The sequence below is a fragment of the Chelon labrosus genome, assembly GCF_963514085.1.
Source record: "Chelon labrosus genome assembly, chromosome: 15".
In the NCBI taxonomy this organism is placed as follows: Eukaryota; Metazoa; Chordata; class Actinopteri; order Mugiliformes; family Mugilidae; genus Chelon; species Chelon labrosus.
The window spans coordinates 26,035,455-26,056,463 of NC_140348.1; the positions used below are offsets into that span (position 1 = coordinate 26,035,455).

The 21,009-nt window shown below is 41.8% G+C and overlaps 1 protein-coding gene across 3 annotated transcripts in view; it reads left to right on the plus strand.

Moving 5' to 3' along the window:
* The window catches only part of fancl (FA complementation group L), a 27,674-nt gene continuing 6,665 nt past the window's right edge, over positions 1 to 21,009 (plus strand). For 2 of the 3 annotated variants that reach the window (XM_084561819.1, XM_084561817.1), the window contains exons 1-9: positions 1 to 468; positions 1,045 to 1,103; positions 1,238 to 1,298; positions 2,045 to 2,101; positions 2,444 to 2,541; positions 10,189 to 10,285; positions 13,471 to 13,539; positions 19,610 to 19,760; positions 19,871 to 19,954. In XM_084561819.1, coding sequence (XP_084417945.1) covers positions 382 to 468; positions 1,045 to 1,103; positions 1,238 to 1,298; positions 2,045 to 2,101; positions 2,444 to 2,541; positions 10,189 to 10,285; positions 13,471 to 13,539; positions 19,610 to 19,760; positions 19,871 to 19,954 — 763 coding nt within the window. In that variant the 5' untranslated portion in view covers positions 1 to 381. The remainder of the gene's footprint in view (positions 469 to 1,044; positions 1,104 to 1,237; positions 1,299 to 2,044; positions 2,102 to 2,443; positions 2,542 to 10,188; positions 10,286 to 13,470; positions 13,540 to 19,609; positions 19,761 to 19,870; positions 19,955 to 21,009) is intronic. The other variant, XM_084561818.1, reaches the window with a different exon arrangement.

The following is a 21,009-nucleotide window of genomic DNA, read 5'->3' on the forward strand; positions in this document are numbered from 1 at the left end:
GGCCGCAGTCATTGCAACTGACAGTCAAACATCATAATCATGTACACGCTGACACTTGAACGTCACATATCCGACACTTTTTGTGCGTCCCTGAAGGCAGCGGCGTGACGTCGACTGTTTAGTTTGTGATGGCGGGACGCGGAGCCTCCTTCACCTCATCCCCCTCATCCCTGATACTGTTTTAGTAGTGGCTCAATTCTGCGGCGTTTATCAGCATTTGTTAGACTAACTAAGCTCAGCTTTTTAGTTCAGGTTACTTAAAGCCTTAAATCCGCCGCTAATCGATCCCGTAAGTCGTGCTAACGTTAGCTAGGAAGCACCGAAGCGCTCGTGCTTTTGACAGCTGAACGTTAACCGTTGTTTATTCGTTAAATTAGTTCCATGGAGAGCTCAATGGTCAACGACAACCCCCTGCTTTTACCTCTCAACAAGGAGAAGACAGTCTATGACGGATTCATCACTGTCCAGGTAGCTTTAGTTAAAAGTTTTTAGTTCTTTTCTGTACTCTTTAAAACTTCAATGTGTCGCCGGCGCCGTTCATTTGCGCAAGCGCACTTTTGGATTACCGTAATGACGTTTCATGACGTTTTTCCGCTATCGACAAAATTCCAACGGTTTCTGAAAGCTGAGATGTTGCGCTGTACAGCCAGTATTGTGTCATTACGGTAATGTCCGAGGTGGACAGTTTTGAGGCTTAGAAGTGGAACTCTTGCGCCAAACTCCATTTAAGAATAGGCTAATTTAAAGACTCCTCGCTTATGGACACTTGTTCTTGTGATTACGGCTTAAGATTCAGACAGTGTACGGATGTCCATGAACCGTTGGACAATTCGGCGCACTCATAAAAGTTTTATTGTTGTTATTTTATTATTAAAAAATGCATGTTCTTGTTTCTGATATGTGGAGCTCCATACTACTCATCTGTAGTCCTGGCCTCCATGGCTTATAGTTAATTCTCCAACCTGCCTATGGTATCTCTTAGGTATATGTTCTATTTTCCTGATGCGATGTCATTTAACTCAATGTCACGTTGTGTTTTTCCAGGAAAGAGACTTCAGAATGAGAATACTGCTCCCACCAGATCACCAGCTCAAGCAGGCCAAGTATGAACGATCCCCCTCACCTTCTCTTTAAAAATTATGCTAGCATTTCCAGCGTTTTATTACTAAAAAAAGAAGTGTGGCTAATTAAAGCCTCTGCACAGAAGCACAGACTACTCACAACTCTGTCCTTGTAGGCTGCACTGCTGTTGGCAGTTAAAACACCTGTTGCGTGGATACGAGCACATAGTGAAGCAGGTAAGTGTGTTGTTGAGTCTCCCGTAAATGTTCTACACATATATACGCCAATCAGCCACAACATTAAAACCACCGACAGGAGAAGGAAATAACATTGGCCACCTTGTGGTAATTCAGTGTTCTGCTGGGAAACTTCTGGACCTGGCATTCATTGGTGTGGATGTTACTTAGACATGTAGCACCCACCTAGACCAGACCAGGCACCCCCACCCCATAGCAATGACACTCCTTGATGGTAGCAGCCATCCCCAGCAGGTCTCTGATGAGTCACAACTGTTTTAGAGGCACAAGGGAGACCTACACAATATTAGGTGGTCATAATGTTATGGCTGATTGGTGTGCATATTTTTTTGGCTCGTTTGTGTTGGCTGCACCGCGCCCCGCCGTCCTTACTGCGCTCTCTCTGTCACCCGTCAGACTCACCTCGATCAGACACAGAGAAAAATATTTTTCACTGTTTAATTAACATCGCCTGGAAAATGTCCCTATTTGTTATGTGGCCCCCTCGGGGTTATTTGGATGAGATTGATATTTCACCCCGGGCTGCAAAGTTCATTATTTTCACAGCCTTTAAGCTATCATTAATTATTAAAGCTGGTGGCAGCCCCCATTAATCACAAACACCGTGTTTGATTTGAATGGCTGGCTAGAGGAAGGAAAAAAATAAAAAATAAAAAACTAGACACTGTCACTTCATTATCCTTCCATTCAAGGATGTCTTTTCTCTCCGGTTTGACTTCTCACAGAGGCTGCAGCAGTCGGCCGATCTTGTCAGTTTCGTTCTGGAGCTGAAGACCGTCTTGGTAAGAGGCAGAATGACACAGTGGTTCGCACGGTCACATTGACATTGTTGCTTTATGAATAGGAAGTAAATGGGAACCTCCGGGCACTATCAATAGCCTTGATGGCGAGGCTCACATGTGCATGTATATTTTGTTAGATTAATGAAAAGTGTAAACGCCTATGTGCTCGCCACCACACAAAGGTTTTAAGACTCACTGGCCCTGATTCGGGTCGTCTGTGTTTGTGTTCTTGGCTTTTAGGCAAATTAGATTCTGCTCGAGAGGCGTAGAGTAGTGATGTGATATTCATAGTACTCTGGGCTTAAAATAAGAAGTGCTCTCTGTGTGTGTGTGTGATGACAGGAAGTGTGTCTGAAGAGCCGCCCCGAGTGCCGCTCCATCCCGCCGCCACAGTATTACTCTCAGCTGATCTCTGAGATGGAGACTCTTGGATGGGACAAGTAAGTAGCCCTTTAGGAGCTTTAACACATGCTCCAGAACAAGATTGTTCTAGAAAAAACAAAAAAACTTTTATGTTATCCACTGTAACCAACTGTGCAAATGTGCAAAACAGATGTTTAGATAAAAACCTGGAGTGTGGTGTGGACCGTGTCCAAAGAGGACTGGCTCTCAGTTACCAAAAACAAGGAGACGCTGACACAGATAGATATATAGCAATGATCAAGATTGTACTCAAGGTTTTACTTGATGAATTAAACAAAAAAAAGATCAAGATCCACTCCAGGATCGTCAGGTTATCGGGTGGGCGGCCTTCAGACGACGCGTAGCTTTGATCGGAATCAATCCCCTCTCGGTGCAAATAGTCGTTTAAATTAGATAACGGAGGAAATCAAGTAACGATCAAATCATTATTTTCTGTTAATGAACAACAAGGTAACACGGTTCCGTTCCCCACTTACATGGTCCCAGGATACCGGGGGGAAGTAATTTGCCCGTGGAAATGGTCCCCAGTGGAGTTTCCCCTCACGCTGATCTACATATCAACTCTTTTTTTTCTTTTTTCCTCTTTTCTTCTTAGAAGAAACAAAGATTCTGTACAGCAACGGTGAGCAACCCAGAGATAAGGGAAAGTTATTGAAAATGTAAAATCTTAATGATAAATGCCTTTTTCTTACTTTTATGTATTTTCCCCAGAGGTGAGATTAACTTACGGAGGTGTGTGTGTGTATATATATATAGGTGGAAACTTCATTGCTTGGCTATATGGAGCAGTCCAGGTTTTTTTTTTCCTCCTCCTCCTCTAGCAGTCTAAACTGATTGGAGTGCCTGCAACAACACAGCTCCACATTAACAAATGGCTCTTAATGACTTCCTTATTTTTAGTTATTGAGTTATAGTTAAATCCAGGTCACATTTAATAACGCTCAGCACCCACGTGCAATGACAGGCCCGGCTAATACCGTCGCCTCCGCTCGTCAGGGAGAGCGCAAAGAGGGGAGGGGGTGGTGGTGGTGGGTAGTTGGAAGATATCTATTCTCCCCCAGCTCGGATTAAGCCTTGACTACTACACTCATTTTCCACTTTCCTATTAATGACCACGGCTACAATTATGATATTAGCAAAATGCAAATGGCTCTAATTGAAGACTCTCAGGTTTTAATAGGAGAAGTGTGCAGGGTGGGGTGGGGGGAGGGTGGGGAGGGGGGTGGTGAAGGTATGCTTTATGCTGGAAATGGGACCAACATCATTTTCAGTGTCGTGTTACGGTTAGGAGGCATTATACACAGTGGGCCTCAATCTCCAAAGCACTCGAGATTCGCTTAGCGTCTTAATTGGTATGGGCCGTGCTAATAGCCACCAGGGGTTTTCAGCTGTAATTCGGTCTGCTGATTGGGCCAGGTAAGTGAGTATTTCTCCCTTCTCCCTCTCTCGCTCGCTCTCTCTCTCTGCGTGTCTCCATTTCTGCATTTGCGAGTGTGGTCATCTTAATTGGCTGGAGATGGCAAGCCGTGTGTTAATTAATGGAAAATGAGGTCAAGTAGGTCAGCCGCCATCAGTCGGTGGGCCCCCGAAAAAACGTGGCCCTGGAAGCTCCGGGGCTCATTACGGGCACAGCTGGCACTCCATGTTCACAGCCTCTCGGTGAAAGTGCAGAGCGTCTTCTCCGCTTCTTATCCCGGTGTTATCTCTCCGTCACACTGCGTCGCTGCACTTTTTTTGAGGCCAGTTGTAACGGCTCCCTGACAGCAGGGCTCTGTTGGGCCAACCAGACCCAGGGCTGGAAGGATTGCAGGGTTTTCCAACGTGAAATTTCCTTTTTCTTCATCTTGTTTTTGTTACGTTATTAGGCCAGCTAATAAATGACTCCTCATCCTGTGATATAAATGCAGTCACGAATGGTGCTGGGAGTTCTGCAGTTACAACCAGTAAGTAATGAGAATGTCCTGGTTAGCACAGCTAAATTGTAAACCAGGCTAATGGTTGTATTGGAATGCTTTTTTTTTTTCTCAATGCACACCTGATTTTCACATACATTTCACACTTTACATTGTCCTCTATTTTCTCTATTGTATCTTGTGTATGTCATCACTTTGCTTGTGTATTTTCTGGTGTAGCACACAGAAGCCCCTGCATATGCGTCGATCTCGCCATTCATGAATCACTTTGTCAAGACACAAACAAAAACAAAAATGAGACGAGCACACACACACACACACACAATTTGTGGGTGGGGGTGCGCTGTCTGGAAGCGGCTCACTTGGCTGTGGAGTTGCAAATGGGATGCTCTCATCAGTCTTCCCAGCAGGTCGTCTGACTGTCACGCTGGTTTCATCATGGCCATGTAGGGGCGGCGGCTAGTCCGTGCTATCCCGGCCGTGAGACCCCAGAGGAGAGGAGATGGAAATGTGTGTGTTAGGAATGCACCAGTGACTATTTCACGAATTGTTGTCAAGAACCAAACCTCATAGGTTGGCTGATACCGAGTCCCGGTCTGATTTATCTTTTATATCCACTTGGTAGCTGACAACTGTACCAGCCATGCTTCCTTTTCCTGAACTCTTCTACATCCACTGCCCTAAGGATACCTTTTTTAATGTTTAGTTTTAATATGCTTATATATGTAGGTTTACACACAGGAAACGTGGCCTCTGCGTTTAAATTAATCTGTAATATGTGCGAAAGGTTGTGGGTAGTACTTACAATCTCCAGCGCTGACCTTTGCTGAGTTAAAATGACAAAACATCAACTTTGGCAGGTCATGAGCCTGGATAAGCCTCACAAATTTTTGTTTTGTTTTGCGGAAAGTTGGTCTGGAGTCGCTCCGTTGGGAACTGATTATGCTCCAAACGTTTGGGCGAGCGTGGAGCTGAATATGTCTATAACAAAATGGCTCTGATTGGGTGGAGGGCTATCCAATTGCGTGCAGAGGTGATTTCTTTCTTTATCGTTTAAAACGCGCCCAATATTGAAATCCAAATGACTATTCTGGTATGAATTGAGTCTGTCTCTAATGTGCTAGCAGCTTAACGCACCAAGTTATATCTTCTGAGAACACTGTTTGTAGCTTATTGTATATTTTTGTGGTGTGAAAGCTAAAAAAAGCTTCCAAAGCGGTAAATGAAAGGAAAATATTTGCATTTTCATAGTTTCTGGGTGTTTCACTGTGGGTGGACTACATGATTGTGCGATTGCAAACAGTTAAACAACTAGGATTTGTGCGTTCTCAGCCAGCTGAAGGTTAATGCAAATGTCCGAGTTTTGGTTAAGATAAGATAAGATAAGACATGTTTATTAATCCCACGTATGGGAAATTTCCTTGTCACAGTAGCATGGAATTTGGCAAAAAAAAAAATATATACAGAAAACAGTGACAACTTCGACAGGGAAAAAGTTACCAAAAAAACACAAATACAAAATTTTGAAAAATATATACAAAAAATAACAACGGATATTTGATTCAGCAAGGTTTACAGAAGGTTTTGGATTCATCGTACAGATTCACACTGGATTTAGACCTCATGAAGTGCTATTAAACCTAATTCTACCAACATGTTGGTGTTCATCATGTTTTTACAGTAATGACACCCCTGGGTACCATTTGTACATAGTCCTGCAGGTAGAACAGTGGGAGGTGGGGGTAAAAGATTCCTTTGATCCCGAGTGGCTTTAAAATGTGTTGGAATTTTTAACATTTAGCTCGTTACGACCTGTGAATACTGCACCGTGCGTTTGCCCATTAGACCCAACAGACTGGCCGCTGTAGAAATACAAAGGAACACAGCGTGTAGTGATTTACACAAGTGATCTGACTGAAACAGGATTAAAGAGAAGCATATTTTAATTTTGGGCATACCAGCATGCTTTAGTTCATGCCAGTGTTAACTGTGACAGCCATGTTTGATTTAGTCTTTGTCTTCAGACGAAAATGCTTATTAGGCTTTGTCACATTTTAGTCATTTTTGTCTTTCTGAGTTTTAGTCGACCAAAAGTCAATGCATTTTTGTTTGTTATTACATTTAGTCAAACTGCAGCTAACAACATTAATATTGGCAGCTATTTTATGTCGCCTTTAGACAAACTAGTGAACAGTATCATCACTGCTCTCTTAGCACTTGTGCAGTTCTACATATTCCTTTCCAGAGTAGGATGTCAGCCTGCTGTGTTGTCTTAGATAGGTAATGCTCACGCAAAAGTAGAAACCCTATTTCGTTGGCTGTAAAAAAAGCATTTATTTTCCAACACTTCAAATTAAAGTGCAATAAACACATATGTTCAGAAGCAATACAACGGATAAACACATATTCCTGAGATAACTATTGTTATAATAATTCAAGTACAAACATAATGAGGTAAAACCATTAAGGGAGTACACCTTTTGAAGAAAATAATATTTCAAATTGCAGCCTTGCAGCTTGAATGGTTTACTGCATTACTTTGTATTTGTACTTATACACGAGAAGGATCCATTACAGGAACTATGTTTATGGACAGTTTTAGTTTACTTAATGCTAATCTATTATACACTGCACACTGATTAAATATGTGTCAGTGAAAAGTCAGAGGGCAATAATTTCACGTAGCGCATGTAACAGCAACTTGTAAAGTACTTACATGAGACTTCTTTAACTTTATAGTTGGCTAACTTGCTGCGATGTCAACATCTGTCTTAGTCTTAGTCACGGAGGAAAAATGGATATTGACGAATACCATTTGCACTATTGTTTAACAGTTTATTCTTTTAAAATGCTGCTATTTCTTTTCTTCACTGTACCAATTACATTAGTTTGTGTGCTACTGTGCACTTTGACTGTATATATTGTATTATTGTGTAGCGGCTATAGTTATATACCAAAGAGCTGCCAAACTGTATTTCGTTGTTTTTCACCAGACAGTTTCAATAAAACTTCTTATTCTTATTAATTTTCATCTTTGTTAACAAACCTCCTGCAGATCATTGACACTTTGCTTCAGTGATTTATCGTCTTCCTCATTGATTTGTTTATTTGGATGCGTGTCACTCTCTTACTTGCATAGGTCTGTTTACTGGTCTTGCTTTACAGATTGGTGTATTTATTGCTGTTAGCAGCAATGGGTGTTTTATAGATCTTCATAAACATGCATCTGTGACATAAAGTAACATGGGTGTTATCTGTTCAAGCAGTCCTTCGCTGCTGCTACATCATTTTACTCTGCTGTCGACAGGTAGCAATAATGTTGGTACTTACACACGCCTAACAAGGGGCGTAAGGAAAGGTGTATTTGTCAGATTGTCATGATCATGCCATTGTGTACTTGCACGTGTAGATGTTTGCGTGCATATGACATTAAAACGCTGTTGCCCTTCTCTGGGCTTTGATTGCAAGTGTGCGAGCGAGCAGACGCTTTTATGAGTCCGGGGCCCATTGGACACCGTCTCCCATCATTCCATCACTTCCCTAAGTGTGTGTGTCATTCCCTGAGCACACTGTTCACATCACTCCACTCTAACACACTCCATAAATCCTCCGCAGATATACAGCCATGTCAGCCTCGGCACAGAGCGCCCCATCGTAATGTACTGTAAATCTGGAGGGGGACCGTTCAAAACCTTTGTCTCAGATCGGTCTTTTGTCTTCGGGTCTCAGTAGAGCGGAGATGGACCGGTGAGGGGGAGGAACTGATTCCTTCACAGTGTGTTGGAGCAGCAGAAGGAGCAGTAAATCTGACAGCAGTGTTAGTGGATGCTCCAGCCAGATCACTGTTATGTCCTTATCCTCAGTGGGTTATAATTAGCTCAGAAAGGAAAGGGCTGGATTTACAAGTTGACTCAAGCTTGAAAATGTGGACTCGGCCTAAGGTCATCCAGAGACATTTTCCGAGAGCTTGACTCCCACTGCTGTAACTGTCATATCCACTGTGGTGTGAGATTTTGGAAAGGCGTTCCTCGAGGTTTGTTGCAGTCTGGTATCCACTATATCATAGTGAGATTTAGATGTTCTGGACCAGGATGGTGTGTGAGGTTAGGGTCAGGAGGCCGCCAGAGGAATCCATAGATGTTTGCTTAATGCTTAGATACATACCACGTATGTCATTGATTATTTCCTGTTTAATTGGTTAAAGATACAGTATAATAATGGAAATTTCAGAAGACAAGGAGAGTGCAGTGTAGCTGACAGAAAACGCTCCACTAGATCTAACCACCTATACTTTAATGTCATGGAGTTACAGGTGTGTTTGTGGACTTGTGGACCACCCACGTGAGCTATGGAGAGCCGAAGTCCCGCCCCCTCTACTTCCGGGTTATGGGACCTATCTTTCGAAAAAATATGAACGGCAGTCTATGGCGAAAGATAAATTATTTTCTGGTCCCGATCGACTTGTGCCTTGGATTATACATATGTTGTTTTTCAGAATAAAAAATGATTTTATATGTCAAGAATGTCACAGTTTGTCGCAAGATAGTTAAGTAAAACGCTATGGAAAATACGTAATTAAACGAACTACAAGTCCCGCATGCTGGCGCGTACAGAACCGACCAAAACTCCCTTCGTGTAACTACAGCTCTCGACATGACCCGATTTATAATGATTTTCACCTCGTTTGATGCTTCTGCCTTCGTCCTGGAAGAAGACGGTAAAGCTCAACAAGGAGACAGACATAGTTCTCTAGTGACGTACATTGTTCGAGACGAGAGATGTAGTTCACTAAGCGATCTCATACAAAACCTAATGTTGTTCAGCTTATTTACGTCAAATAATTTATCTCTTGATGTGAAAAATTATCTTTTAAATTCACACACATCATATGTGAAATTCATGCCACAATTCGAACGGGACCAGAAAATAATTATGATCTCTCCATAGACTGCCGTTCATATTTTTTCGAAAGATAAGTCCCATGACCCGGAAGTAGAGGGGCGGGACTTCGGCTCTCTATACAAATTGTAAATTGAGCGTACCTCAAATCGGTTTAAGGAAGAGTTGTTGTCTGGTTGTTACCTGGTCTGGCTAGCTGTCTAAGGCTCACGCTAACGCTAAACAAGGATCATGCGATGCCAATGCATGCCGGGAGCCGAGTGTCCGGTAGCTGAGTGGTTGAATCAGTGAAGTACTGCCATTGTAGTAAAAGTTTCCCCAGCGTTGTTTAGGCAGTCACCAGTCAGGGTAAGAACTAATAATTTAAAAGTGCTACCTTCTCCCCGTTTCTCTGTATTAGTCCTGCTCATCTGTCAGATTAGTCACCGTTGTGTGAAGGTGCACGGTCAGTGTTTTACAGGTTTATTATGAAGCACAAGATCTGGGGTGTTTCTGTGGCGACTCAGCACAACTGCACGTGTAGTATTTCTTCATTAAAGCATTAAAAAGTACTTGCTGGAGAGGAACACAGATTAGAAGTCCCAGCTGCCTTTGTTTTACATGAATCTTCACAGACAGATTATCTCAGCCTCTGCTTATGTCCTGCTGCATTTGGCCGTGAATACGGAGCGGCCTCCTGATGTAATGTCGCTGTGTCGGTGCCCAGAGTGATAAATCTCAGGGTAGAGTTGATGTCTCAGTATTGCTCTCTGCGGCTGTGATTAACGACGGATGATGGCCGCTGTCAGTTCACACCGTCGTGTACTCTTGTCGATTTACGGCGCCTGTATTGTATGTGTGTCCCGTCTTCAGGTTGCTCTCCATAGACGCCGAGTTCCGAACGTTGAGACTGAAAGCGGAGGACTCCTCTGCAAGGCCGCACACTCTCACTATCAAACTCAAGTCGAAGGTAAGACTCACTCTTCTCCTGTACACACAGAAACACACACACACACACGTAGTTTACTGTGGTATTCATTTTCACACTGAAAATTATTCATCATCAAATGGAATACTCTACAACTTGACGTTGACCCTCAGACCAATCCAAATCCAAACAGTCTGACTCCACCAATGCCGGTGTTCAATTTGCTGATAGCAAATCGGTGATTTACATCTGTGCCCCTAAATCTGGGTCAAACTGGAGAGGGTGTGGAGAGACATGATAACCCGCTGTGACTGAGATGTAGCACAGATAAAACATCTCCACGTAGACCTCAGCATGATGGAAAACCTTCCTCTATGCATAGAGAAAACCAATACACCCACATTCATCTGCATAGCCGCCGTCTGTGCTCACCGCTGTCGAGAGAAGTAAACGAAACCTTTACCTGGTGCAGGTAAAGGTGATGGCAGGCACTGGGAATGGTAGTGCACGGAGCGTTTGAAATGTTTGCATGTCAGAAAGCTCCATATTGAACGATAAGAGGTGACGGATTGGGTTTAATGGCATTTTTTAACGGGAACGCAGACAATTTTTGGTTTGATTTTAGCTTTGAATTGTAGATGCATCTAAACTAGAATCTATGGTGGCAGGGGTCCACTTGAATAGATAGAACAGACCATCCTAAATTATGATAATATTAATGTGCTTCTTATGCCGCTTTTACCCAGGACTGCATCAGCAAAAAAATATATTTACGTTCAGGTTATGTGTGTGCAGAGTTTGACACCAGAAAAGTCTGAGTTCACCCTAATTTTAATACCTATAAGCATCATTTGTAACACACTGAGAGGGAGAGATCTGGTTTTGACACGTTTGAAACTTGAGTATGAAATATTTTTATGTTCAAAGACCATGAATTTTTTAATATGAGGGGGGATTTCTATATAAATACGCATGAAACCTACCCACTTATCTGACTTATCAAGATAGTTGCCCCATCCGACTGTTGTATAAGTTGTCTAAAAGCAGAAACAAGGAGAATCCAATCAAACACATGAAACAGAAATATTATTCTTTTGTGTTCCTTTGATTTATTCAAGAAAACTAATCATTTGTTCATATCTTTGAGGTGTTAAAGTCAGTGAACCCTTGTCTCCAGTATCTGCTGTGACCTCCTTGTCACTAAATGTTTCTGGTAAGTGCTGATCAGTGGTCTACAGCAGCTTGGAGGAATTTTAGCCCATTCCTCAGAACAGAACCACTTCAGTTTTGAGATGTTGGTGGGTTTCCTCACATCAACTGCTTGCTTCAGGTCCTTCCACAACATTTCTATTGGATTAAGGTCAGGACTTTGACTTTCATCTTGTTCTTCTTTAACCGTTCTTTTCTAGAACCACTTTGTCCGTACCATCATACACCGCCACAAATATTTTAAACAAAACGATACACTGAACGACAGTTGAGTCTCGTTACATTGATTGGACATACTTCAGAACAGATGGACTCTGATTTGACCTTGAAGAGGTGCACCTCACAGATATGTAATATTGGCTAATTTCCCTGAATAAACTAAAACCAAAGTATAATAATTCAGTTTTATTTGTTTCATTGAGTTCTCTTTGTCTACTTTCAGGACTTCTGTGAAAATCCGCTGAAGTTTATGAGTAATTTTTATGCAGAAATGCATATACTTTTAAGCAGCACTGTATATTATATGGTCTGTATCTGACCTGCAGCTGGAGTTGTAATGGCTCCAAAGTTAAGTTACAGAGTTAAAGTTACAAACTCAAAAAATTATCCAAAAAAATAATTAAAGCTTATATTTTTCCACTTTTTCAAGTAGTCTCTCAAGCTGCCTCTGACACCAAATCTCAGTCAGAACGAAGCATCCAGGAGCTGGCAGGAGTGGAAGCAGCTCAGAGTGGGGTTGCATATTGTGTGCATGGTGGGTGGCGTGGTGAGGTGGTGCTTATCTAAGCCCAGTTGACATCCGCCAGGGACGAGGGAGGGGTGGTTGGGACCCCACTCTGTGCCCACCTGCCCACCTGGCCCTGCTCGCCCCGTAAGTACTCTGCAAAAATAGCTCCTGAGTGCTCCCAGCACTCCAGCTGCTTCCACCAGATCCAGCGCCAGGTCATCCCTCACCGGGCACAGCTAGGAGGAGGCAGCATGGCACGGACGCATGGAGGCTTGGAAGAGAGGAGAGAGGAGGGAAAGGACAGAGAGTAGTGGGATGTTGAAGGTGAACAGAGAGAGAAAGTCATATTTACTGACCAAATTTAAGACGAGAGACGGTTTAGAATAAATAAAGGTCAACAGAATACATGAAGGAGAGATGGACAGTTGTTTTAGAATGGCTCCCTTGATACATTTATAAATTCAACGTCATTTATTCTCCTCTGAAATTTTATTCATGCATTGCTTTCATTTTGGTTTGCACAAGAAAAAATATTTTAAAATATTCTACTACAACAAACAGTTTGTTAACACCCAGGACATAATCCTGAATTTCTTCAAATTAAGGATCAAATAAATTTAGGATTATATCTAAACTTACTTAAACAACTTAAACATATTTGGCTTTAACAATAAATGGCGTCAATGATAAATTAAACTGAACGTTTTTCACAAAAGCCTGCCTGGATATACGAGCAGTAAAGACGAATAGACACTAGTGTTTGATTATTTACAGCTTCAACTTTATTCGAGTCAAAATTATCTGTTATCAACCACATCTATTATTAGTATTCAGAGGGGTTGGAATTTCTCTGGGCTCATGATGGTTTATTTAGCATTCAGAGCAAATTAAAAATAATAATAAAAAAATAAATAAATCTAGTAAACAAGTAAAACATGACAACTGCAAAAATGGAAGCTAAAATGAGATAGGAAAAATGTGTATTAAGAAATGTCTCATAGCATTTACAGAGCAGCATTTCATGGTTTTAGTAATCCTGCAATCTTCCTGCATGTGAAAGGGAATATAATAAACCAGAGTTAACAGGGATTTTTATTGTACCAGTTAAGATGAACATTCAATTTAACTTTATAACTTTGATATTATACCAACCCTAACCCCAGTGGATCAGTAGCGTTGGGCTGGCGTCATGTTCAAGATTTACTTAATCGTGGATTCAGAGGATCAGTGAAGTTTTATATTTAAAGTCTTAATTTGAGCTACAATAAAACCTCTTTTTCTTTCTCTCCAGCACCCTGCAGAGGCTCCTGAATGTTCAGCCGACCTGCCGGTCCCTCTGGCCATAACCTGGACGCCTCAGGTACGTACACGTGCACAGAGACGGTGCATCTTCCACCGATGATGAGTTTGTACATCTACATTTTTAAACGTTTGAAATGCTGCTAATAAGAGAAGCAAAAACTAAAAACTGGAAACCGCAATAATAATGTTGCACATCAAAAATGTTCCACTTTGTGTCACAAATTTGTATGAATGTCACATAACTTAACTTGCTAAAAAAAAAAAAAAAAACTCAACAAAACAACATTAAATTAAACATTTTTTTCAAGGTCAAATATCAAGCGTTCCGGTATAATTAAAGTCTGATGAATATGAAAACAGTCACCGAGCTTCTAAAAGTCAACCTTTTGTGTACTACTCTAAATGAATAGCTCTCATTCCACGCAGCCTCTGTCTCTGTATGCGTTCTACGATCTTCTCACCACATTTCTCATCATTTCAGGCAAGGCCCACTGTGATTAAATCCCCACTAGAGCACTAAAAATGTTCAATCAGAAATTACCGATGTAATATTTTCTTTAACTTTTATTAACTTTGTTATTCATCCAGTCGTACTGGTGAAAGCTGCAGAATGTTGTTGGTCTGAAGAGCTGCATGTAACATTCATAGCGTAAGCTGGATAAATCACTGGGACCTCTGAGCGCCCGTCATAGATCAGCTGTTTAATAGATAGCAAAATAGATTTAATAAACCTTGAAACTTCTACTGATCTCGGAATTAATCCCCAAGTCCAGTCAGTGTTCATAACATTTAACACATCCTAACACATACCGCCATGTTTCCCACCCACCTCTCATCAAGCATCCAGATTGACATTAACACCTTAAGCATACAGTATAATCATATAAGTAGACGAGTTTGTAGTTTCATAACTAACCCTGTCTCATCAGATTTATTTGAATGAGGGCAGGTGCTAGTGTTCGTATCGGCCCTGAAGAGTGTCTGCAGCTCACCTGGTCAGGTTGCATTCAGCTTTCAACCTACGGAGCAACAGCTCTTCCTATTCTGTCCACTGCGTCTGTGAAGGTTCTCAGTCATCCAGGTCCACCTCCTCTGTTTAGTGAAGGTTTTTCCAGTCTGACATAGATGGCTTCCTTTACTCCTCTTTCAAACCATCTGTCTTCTCTGGCTAAGATGTGGACGTTGTTATCTTCAAAGGAGTGTCCTTTGTCCTCAAACTTCCCACCAGTCCCCTAGAACTGAAGAAGCTACTCGGATGAGTGGTGAAACGTCTTCTCAAAAACTCTACAAGTCCAGTTGCCTTTTTTGAACCTTTGTTTGGATAATCTGTCCACTGTTTTAGTCAGAGACCACAACATCCAGAAGAGCAGACAGCAATGCAGCGACATTGCACTTAAGAAATTTCAGGTTGTTCTTAACCTGTTTAGTAAAAGGCTGGTTCATTAAATATCAACATTTTCATAATGCTCTTGTTCTTCTTTGCACTAAAACAAAGGGAAACATTTGGAGTTGTTGTATTTGGCCCCTGAACTAATATGAGTTTGACACCACTGAGCTGGACGCCAAGTTTGGAGCAAACGGTTCTTGTATAGATATCGAGGAAGAAGAAGGGACGTGGTTTTGGTTTATCGGCCTTGGCTGAAGCCTGATACCAATACCGATCATTTTAGAAATGCATAGATTGGCCCCGTACTGATGTCCTGACACACACAGTATGGATGTTTTTATTTTAGTAGTTCTTCCAGTCATTATGGTGGCTTTGTTCATCCACGTCTGAGCAGAACACCGGGTCCTGCGCCTGTAGTCTCTCTGTAGCTTTGTTAAGAACCAGTGTGATGTTTTGAATGTGAGGCGCGAGGAGCCGTGGAAGGCATCATATCAGTTATTGTCCTTTTATAAATGTGTGTGTAGTGACGGTGCAGGAAGAGACACGAGAGAACAGTGAGAAAGAAAATTTGAGGACGGAGGAGGAGATGCTAATGTGTGTGTGTGTGTGTGTGTTGTGGCGCTGATACATGGCAGGCGTACAGTGAAGACCAGCTCAGAACAGCGTTACCGTATGGAGCCTGTCTGCCTGCTGGGCCGTTGATGGATCTCTCCCACACTGCAGCATGAAGTGTGCGCGTATTTACATTTGTGTGTATGCGCTTGCATCAGTGCCAAGTGTGTTTTTTTTTTTTTTTTTGGTCTTAATGTGTAATGTGTGTGTGTGCCAGGGGGGGTGGTTGTGGGGAGGGAGGGCCTGTCTGTCGGCAGTCCTGACATGTTCATTTGAATGAGTAATTATTGCCTGCTCTGTTGCAGGGCCAAGACGTGACACTCTGTGCATTTGTGTGGAACTAGAATAGGAAGAGAAATAAACCTCAGAGTGTGTGTGTGTGTGTGTGTGTGTGTGTGTGTGTGTGTGTGTGTGTGTGTGTGTGTGTGTGTGGTTTGTGCTTGCAGGCTACACAATGAGGATTTCTAATTTTTTTTTTAACAACCAAAAAGTGCAAGAATTAAAAGGATGAAGAAAGTTTCAGGACAAATAAAAATGGAAGTGTGTGTGTAACTGACTGAGCGCTGGAAACCCAGACCACTACTACAATATTACTGCTCTATATTAGCTGCTGTTGCATTAATTAATAATGAAGTTGTGGTTCTAATTGGTTCAGGCTATAACTATTAAAGCACATTGTTCAATAGTATTTACAGTGGTTTTGATAAGTAAAAGTATGTTGGCGACAAATTATCTGCGCAAATGGGATTTATTTTTATTCCTCTAATCAATGAAACAATGAAAGTTTTTAAATGGTTATCATCATTAACTCACAGTCACTTTCAAAGTTTACACCTTCTCCTTGTGCCTTCATGGGGGGTTCTCCAGGTGCTCTGATGCCCCCCCTCCCCCCCATGCTCGTTAGGTTATTTGTTGATTTTAAATTAACCGTGAGTGTGTGTTTGTCTTTCTGTGTTAACCCTATGATAGACTATCTACTTGTCCTGCCTCTCACCCAGTCACAGCCGGGACAGGCTCAAGACCCCGCCCCACGACCCTCTAGAGCACGGGCTCATTTTTAGTTCAGGGAAACCTGAAATATACAACCTGAAATATTTTAAGTAGAGTTGTGTTATGTCTACGACTCTTAGTGGACAAATAAGGAATAGGTGACAATACTATTAAATAAATAAATAAATGCAGTTAATGTCTGTTATGTAATTTTTCTTCTCCTCTTCCTTCTCCCTCATCTTCCTCCTCGTCATCTATTCCCTTTTCCCTCCTTCCTCCTCCTTTATCTTCTTCCTTCTTTTCATCCTCCCCTTCTCAACCTTCCTTCTTCCTTCATCTTCTTCTCCTCCTCAGTCTCTTCCTCTTCCTCTCCCAATTCTTAATTCTTTCTCTTTTCATATTTCTCCTCCTCATTTTCGTCTCCTTTCCCTTCCTTTATTCTCATTTTCGTCTTCCATCTTCTTCTTCTCCTCTTCTTTCTTCCTCTTCCTTCACGCTCTTCTTCTCCTGCTCTTCCTCCTTCTTTCTCATTTTCATTTTCCTCCTCTTTCATCTTCCTCCTCCTTCATCTCCTCCTCCTCTTCCTCCCTACCTATCTGCTTCCTTTGCTTTCTTCTCTTCTTATCCTTCCTCCTTCTTCCTCCCTCATCTTCTTCTTTTCCTGCTTCTCGTCCTCCTCTCTCTTGTTCTCTGCCTTCTCCACCTTCTTCTCCTCCTCCTCTTCCTCCCTACCTATCTACTTCTCCTTCTCCTCATCCTCTTCCTTTGACTTCTTCCTATCCTTCCTCCTTGTCCTTCTCCGTTCCTCATCTTCTTTTCCTGCTTCTCCTCCTCCTTTCTCCCTCTTCTTCTTCTTCTTCTCCTCTTCCTCTGTAAATATATCCCACATGTTTGACACCCCTGCTCTAAAGGATAAGTGGCTACAGATAACGAATATAAATAAATATATGATCCTGATATAGTCCTGGTAAAAATATAGAACTTTTTAAATCGTGAACAAATAATAATTGCTGCTCAGTGAGAAAAGTAAATATGTTTAACAGCGTCTGAGTGAAGAGGAGTGAATTCTTTTATCCTGGCTTCTTCTTTTGGAGCTAAACGGAGGTCAGTCAGAGATATCATAAATAGATAAAGAGGACTGATTGAGATGGCCAAGGAGCAAACCTCAGCTCACATTCAGCCTCAGTCTTCTGCTCTCACTCACGTTCTTCTCTCTCATACAGCAGGAATTCAATTACCAGCTCTTCTTCCTTTTTTTTTTTTCCTCCCCCTTCTTCTTCTTCTTCTTCTTTCAGAACCGGGCCCAGCGTAGTTATCCTGAGCTGTAACCGTAATCATACCACTGGCATTAATTGGGCTGTAATTGCTGAGGCTCTCAGCACCTGGACGATGCTTAATTGTGTGCACTGTGCTGGCACAATGACCCATAATTTTTGGTTCATTTTTTTCGCCTAATTTTTTCCCTCTCATTCCGTCTGGATTGCTCTCCCACACCTTTATCAGCCTCTCTTTCTCTTTTCTCTGTGTGTGTGTGTGTGTGTGTGTGTGTGTGTGTGTAAATGAGCATGTGCCTTAAGTTTTTCACAACTGGTCATTTACTGTCTGCACTTTACCTTCACTCCAGTTTTGTCAAATAAAACGTGAGGACTAAATTTAAACTAATAATGAAATCAAAGGATCCTCTTTGCCTTTCTGTTACTACTGAAGGAACATGAACCTAGTCACCGTTTCTCTTTTTATTCTACTGCTGGAGGCGTCCATGCATCAATTAGTTTATTTACTTGAACTGTTAGACTTATTATTGATCAATCTGCTGTTTATTATCTAGATACTGTTTGATATTTTATCAGCTTTGTCCTTGACATGTCAGAAACTGTGATTTATTGACATCTTTGACATGTTTCTCCACCTTCTGAAAGCTTTGAGAGCACACAATGACATGTTCATTCTATAAAAAATACAAACATACTATTTGCACTTTACTCGTTATACGTATAAAGCCCTTCATGGCTGTTTTAATGTTCAGTTTAGGTTGTCATTCAGCTGGATGATCATTCTGGAGGATGTAGTTTGTGATGCTGTTCAAATGGATTGAATTAAACACTAAAGGTTTTCTGTTATTTATCCTAGCCCACTGACTAGAATGGCTGTAAAACACACAATAGAACGACAAACACAGCCTCCAAAATAAAAACACAGCTTCATGTAGCTTCTGGTATTCAGTATTAGTTTAAAATAAATTAAAGAGCTAGTGATTTAACTAAGACTTATAGGACGCTGTAGCTACGGCAACAGCCCAGACCCTATACAGGCCCTAACGCCGTAGCCTGACGTGCATCTCCCCAGAAATGTAACTATGCTTCACAGTGACGCAGACCGTAAGAGCTGTGATTGGTCCGATTGGTAGTAGCGTGTTTCCATTTTAGTATTTCCAGCTGCTTCTTCATCTCCGCAATTTTATGATTGGTTGTTTTGGGTCAATAAAGATGGAACACATGGTGGAAAGGTTAACGGAGGAGGTTCAGAGATACAAACATTTGTATGACTCGTCTTCGGCGAAAGTTTCAGTCGCCATTGTTGAAAGTGAAGCAGCAAATAGAAACAACAATTAACCAGACTGGCAAAAAAGACTAATGTTTTGGTGGTGTTTCTACAGAGGGAGACAGACTGACGAGTGCACAAATATAAATGTTTTCTCTAGTGTACCTAATGAACTGGCAAGTGAGTGAAGATTATCGCAGAAGCCTAAAACTACGTTCACACTAGCGGCGAGAGTAACGAGCTATTGTACTAGTATTGGTAGGGATGTCCCGATCAAGTTGTTTTATCCCCCGATCCATTATCGACATTTTAATATTGAGTATGGTCTGATCAGAGTTCCTATCCGATCATGTGTTATCTAGGAGAATACAAGACCACATACTTCAGCCTAGTCTGGTCTTTTGTAGTTTTTTATTTTAGCTCCAGCATAAACCTAAAGCATCGCACCACGGAACTGGATTAAGCTCGATATGGATCCAACAGTTTTAGAAATGCCTGGATCAGTCCCAGATACTGATCTCCAGATACTGATTGGGACATCTCTAGTGTCTGGTCCTGCAGGAGTGCTGTAACTGAAGCATGCTTCTTCTTCTTCTAGAGTACTCTGGAGCAGCTCCACAGTCAGTTCCTGCTGGTTTTAGAGTCCCTGACGGAGTTCTGGGACGTCCTGGATGAGATTGACAGCAAGACCTGGATTCTTGAGCCAGAAAAACCCAGCCGGTCCGACACCATGAGGCGAATCGCCATCGGTACTGAGCAACACGTGCAGCTAATTCCAGTCACGGCACATCAGACTACATGGGTAAATGTTAATACGTGTGCAGTCCATATGACAGTGTGTCCTTGTCTGTGTGTGCAGGAAACAACGTGTCCATCAAAGTGGAGGTGGATCCCAGACACCCAAAGATGCTGCCAGAGTGCTGCCTGCTGGGAGCAGAGCATGGTGGGTAGGACCCCAGAGACATGGCAACACTTCAAAGGCATAAAACTGACACACTGTATTATAGCATGGGAAATCCTGTCTTCATTATAATACAGCTATCAGGTCGCTGTGAGGGGAACGTTAAGCTCCTTCCAGGATTTTACAGGTGACATTTGTCAAAAGAATAAATAGGCTGTTCCTGGTCACACACCGTTTATCTGTTTCCACATTATAGCTTACTCTCCTCCCTAAGAGGTCAGCTGTCAAACAGGGACATGCAGCTGACATGTTACGTCATGTGATTTTGGTTCTTCTTCTAATTCTTTTGGCAACTTTGACGCTAGCCAGTCGCCACTAAGACAGAAGAAGATTTTATGCTACAGGAACGTGGTTTTAGTTTATGACCTAAAGAGCCTGATACTGATCCCTAAAATCCAATCCTAGGGGTGTAGAGATAACTATTAGATTGGCCAGGTTCTTGGTCGGTGTATAATTAACTCCTAACAGCGGATCAGGACCATCTTTCCCCCCTTCAAAGATTTTGTGTGCTGGGGAAGTTTAGGCTGGCGGCTTCCAGGCTTCCAGTCAGGCTCAATCAAAAGTCCCTACTCTGGTTGTTGGAAGCTGAACAGCCATTGGATACTGCTTAGATAGCTTTAAATGAGAAAATCCTCTCTGTAAAATCTTTGTTTGTAAAAATGGGGAGAAAAAATAGAAACTATTTCAGAGTTTCCGCGGAGTCTTAAAAAGTCTTAAAAAGTCTTAAATTTGATAATGCCAATTTAAGGCCTTAAAAAGTCTTAAATACGAGCATATTTTGCGTTGTAGGTCTTAAATTACATTTTGTAATGTATGGCACATTGGATGGAAGAAGTTGGGACATGTCTCAATGCATGTTAAATCACATCTAAAGGGTAGTTCATAGTTGAATGACAATACATTTTGTTATTTTGAAAGTAATTCTGGGTCTCTGATTTTCCTTATTTTTTGTACTTCGAGTAGGTCTTAAATTTAACCTATAATGGTCTTAAAAAAGTCTTAAAAAGTCTTAAATTTCACTTGCTCAAACCTGCAAA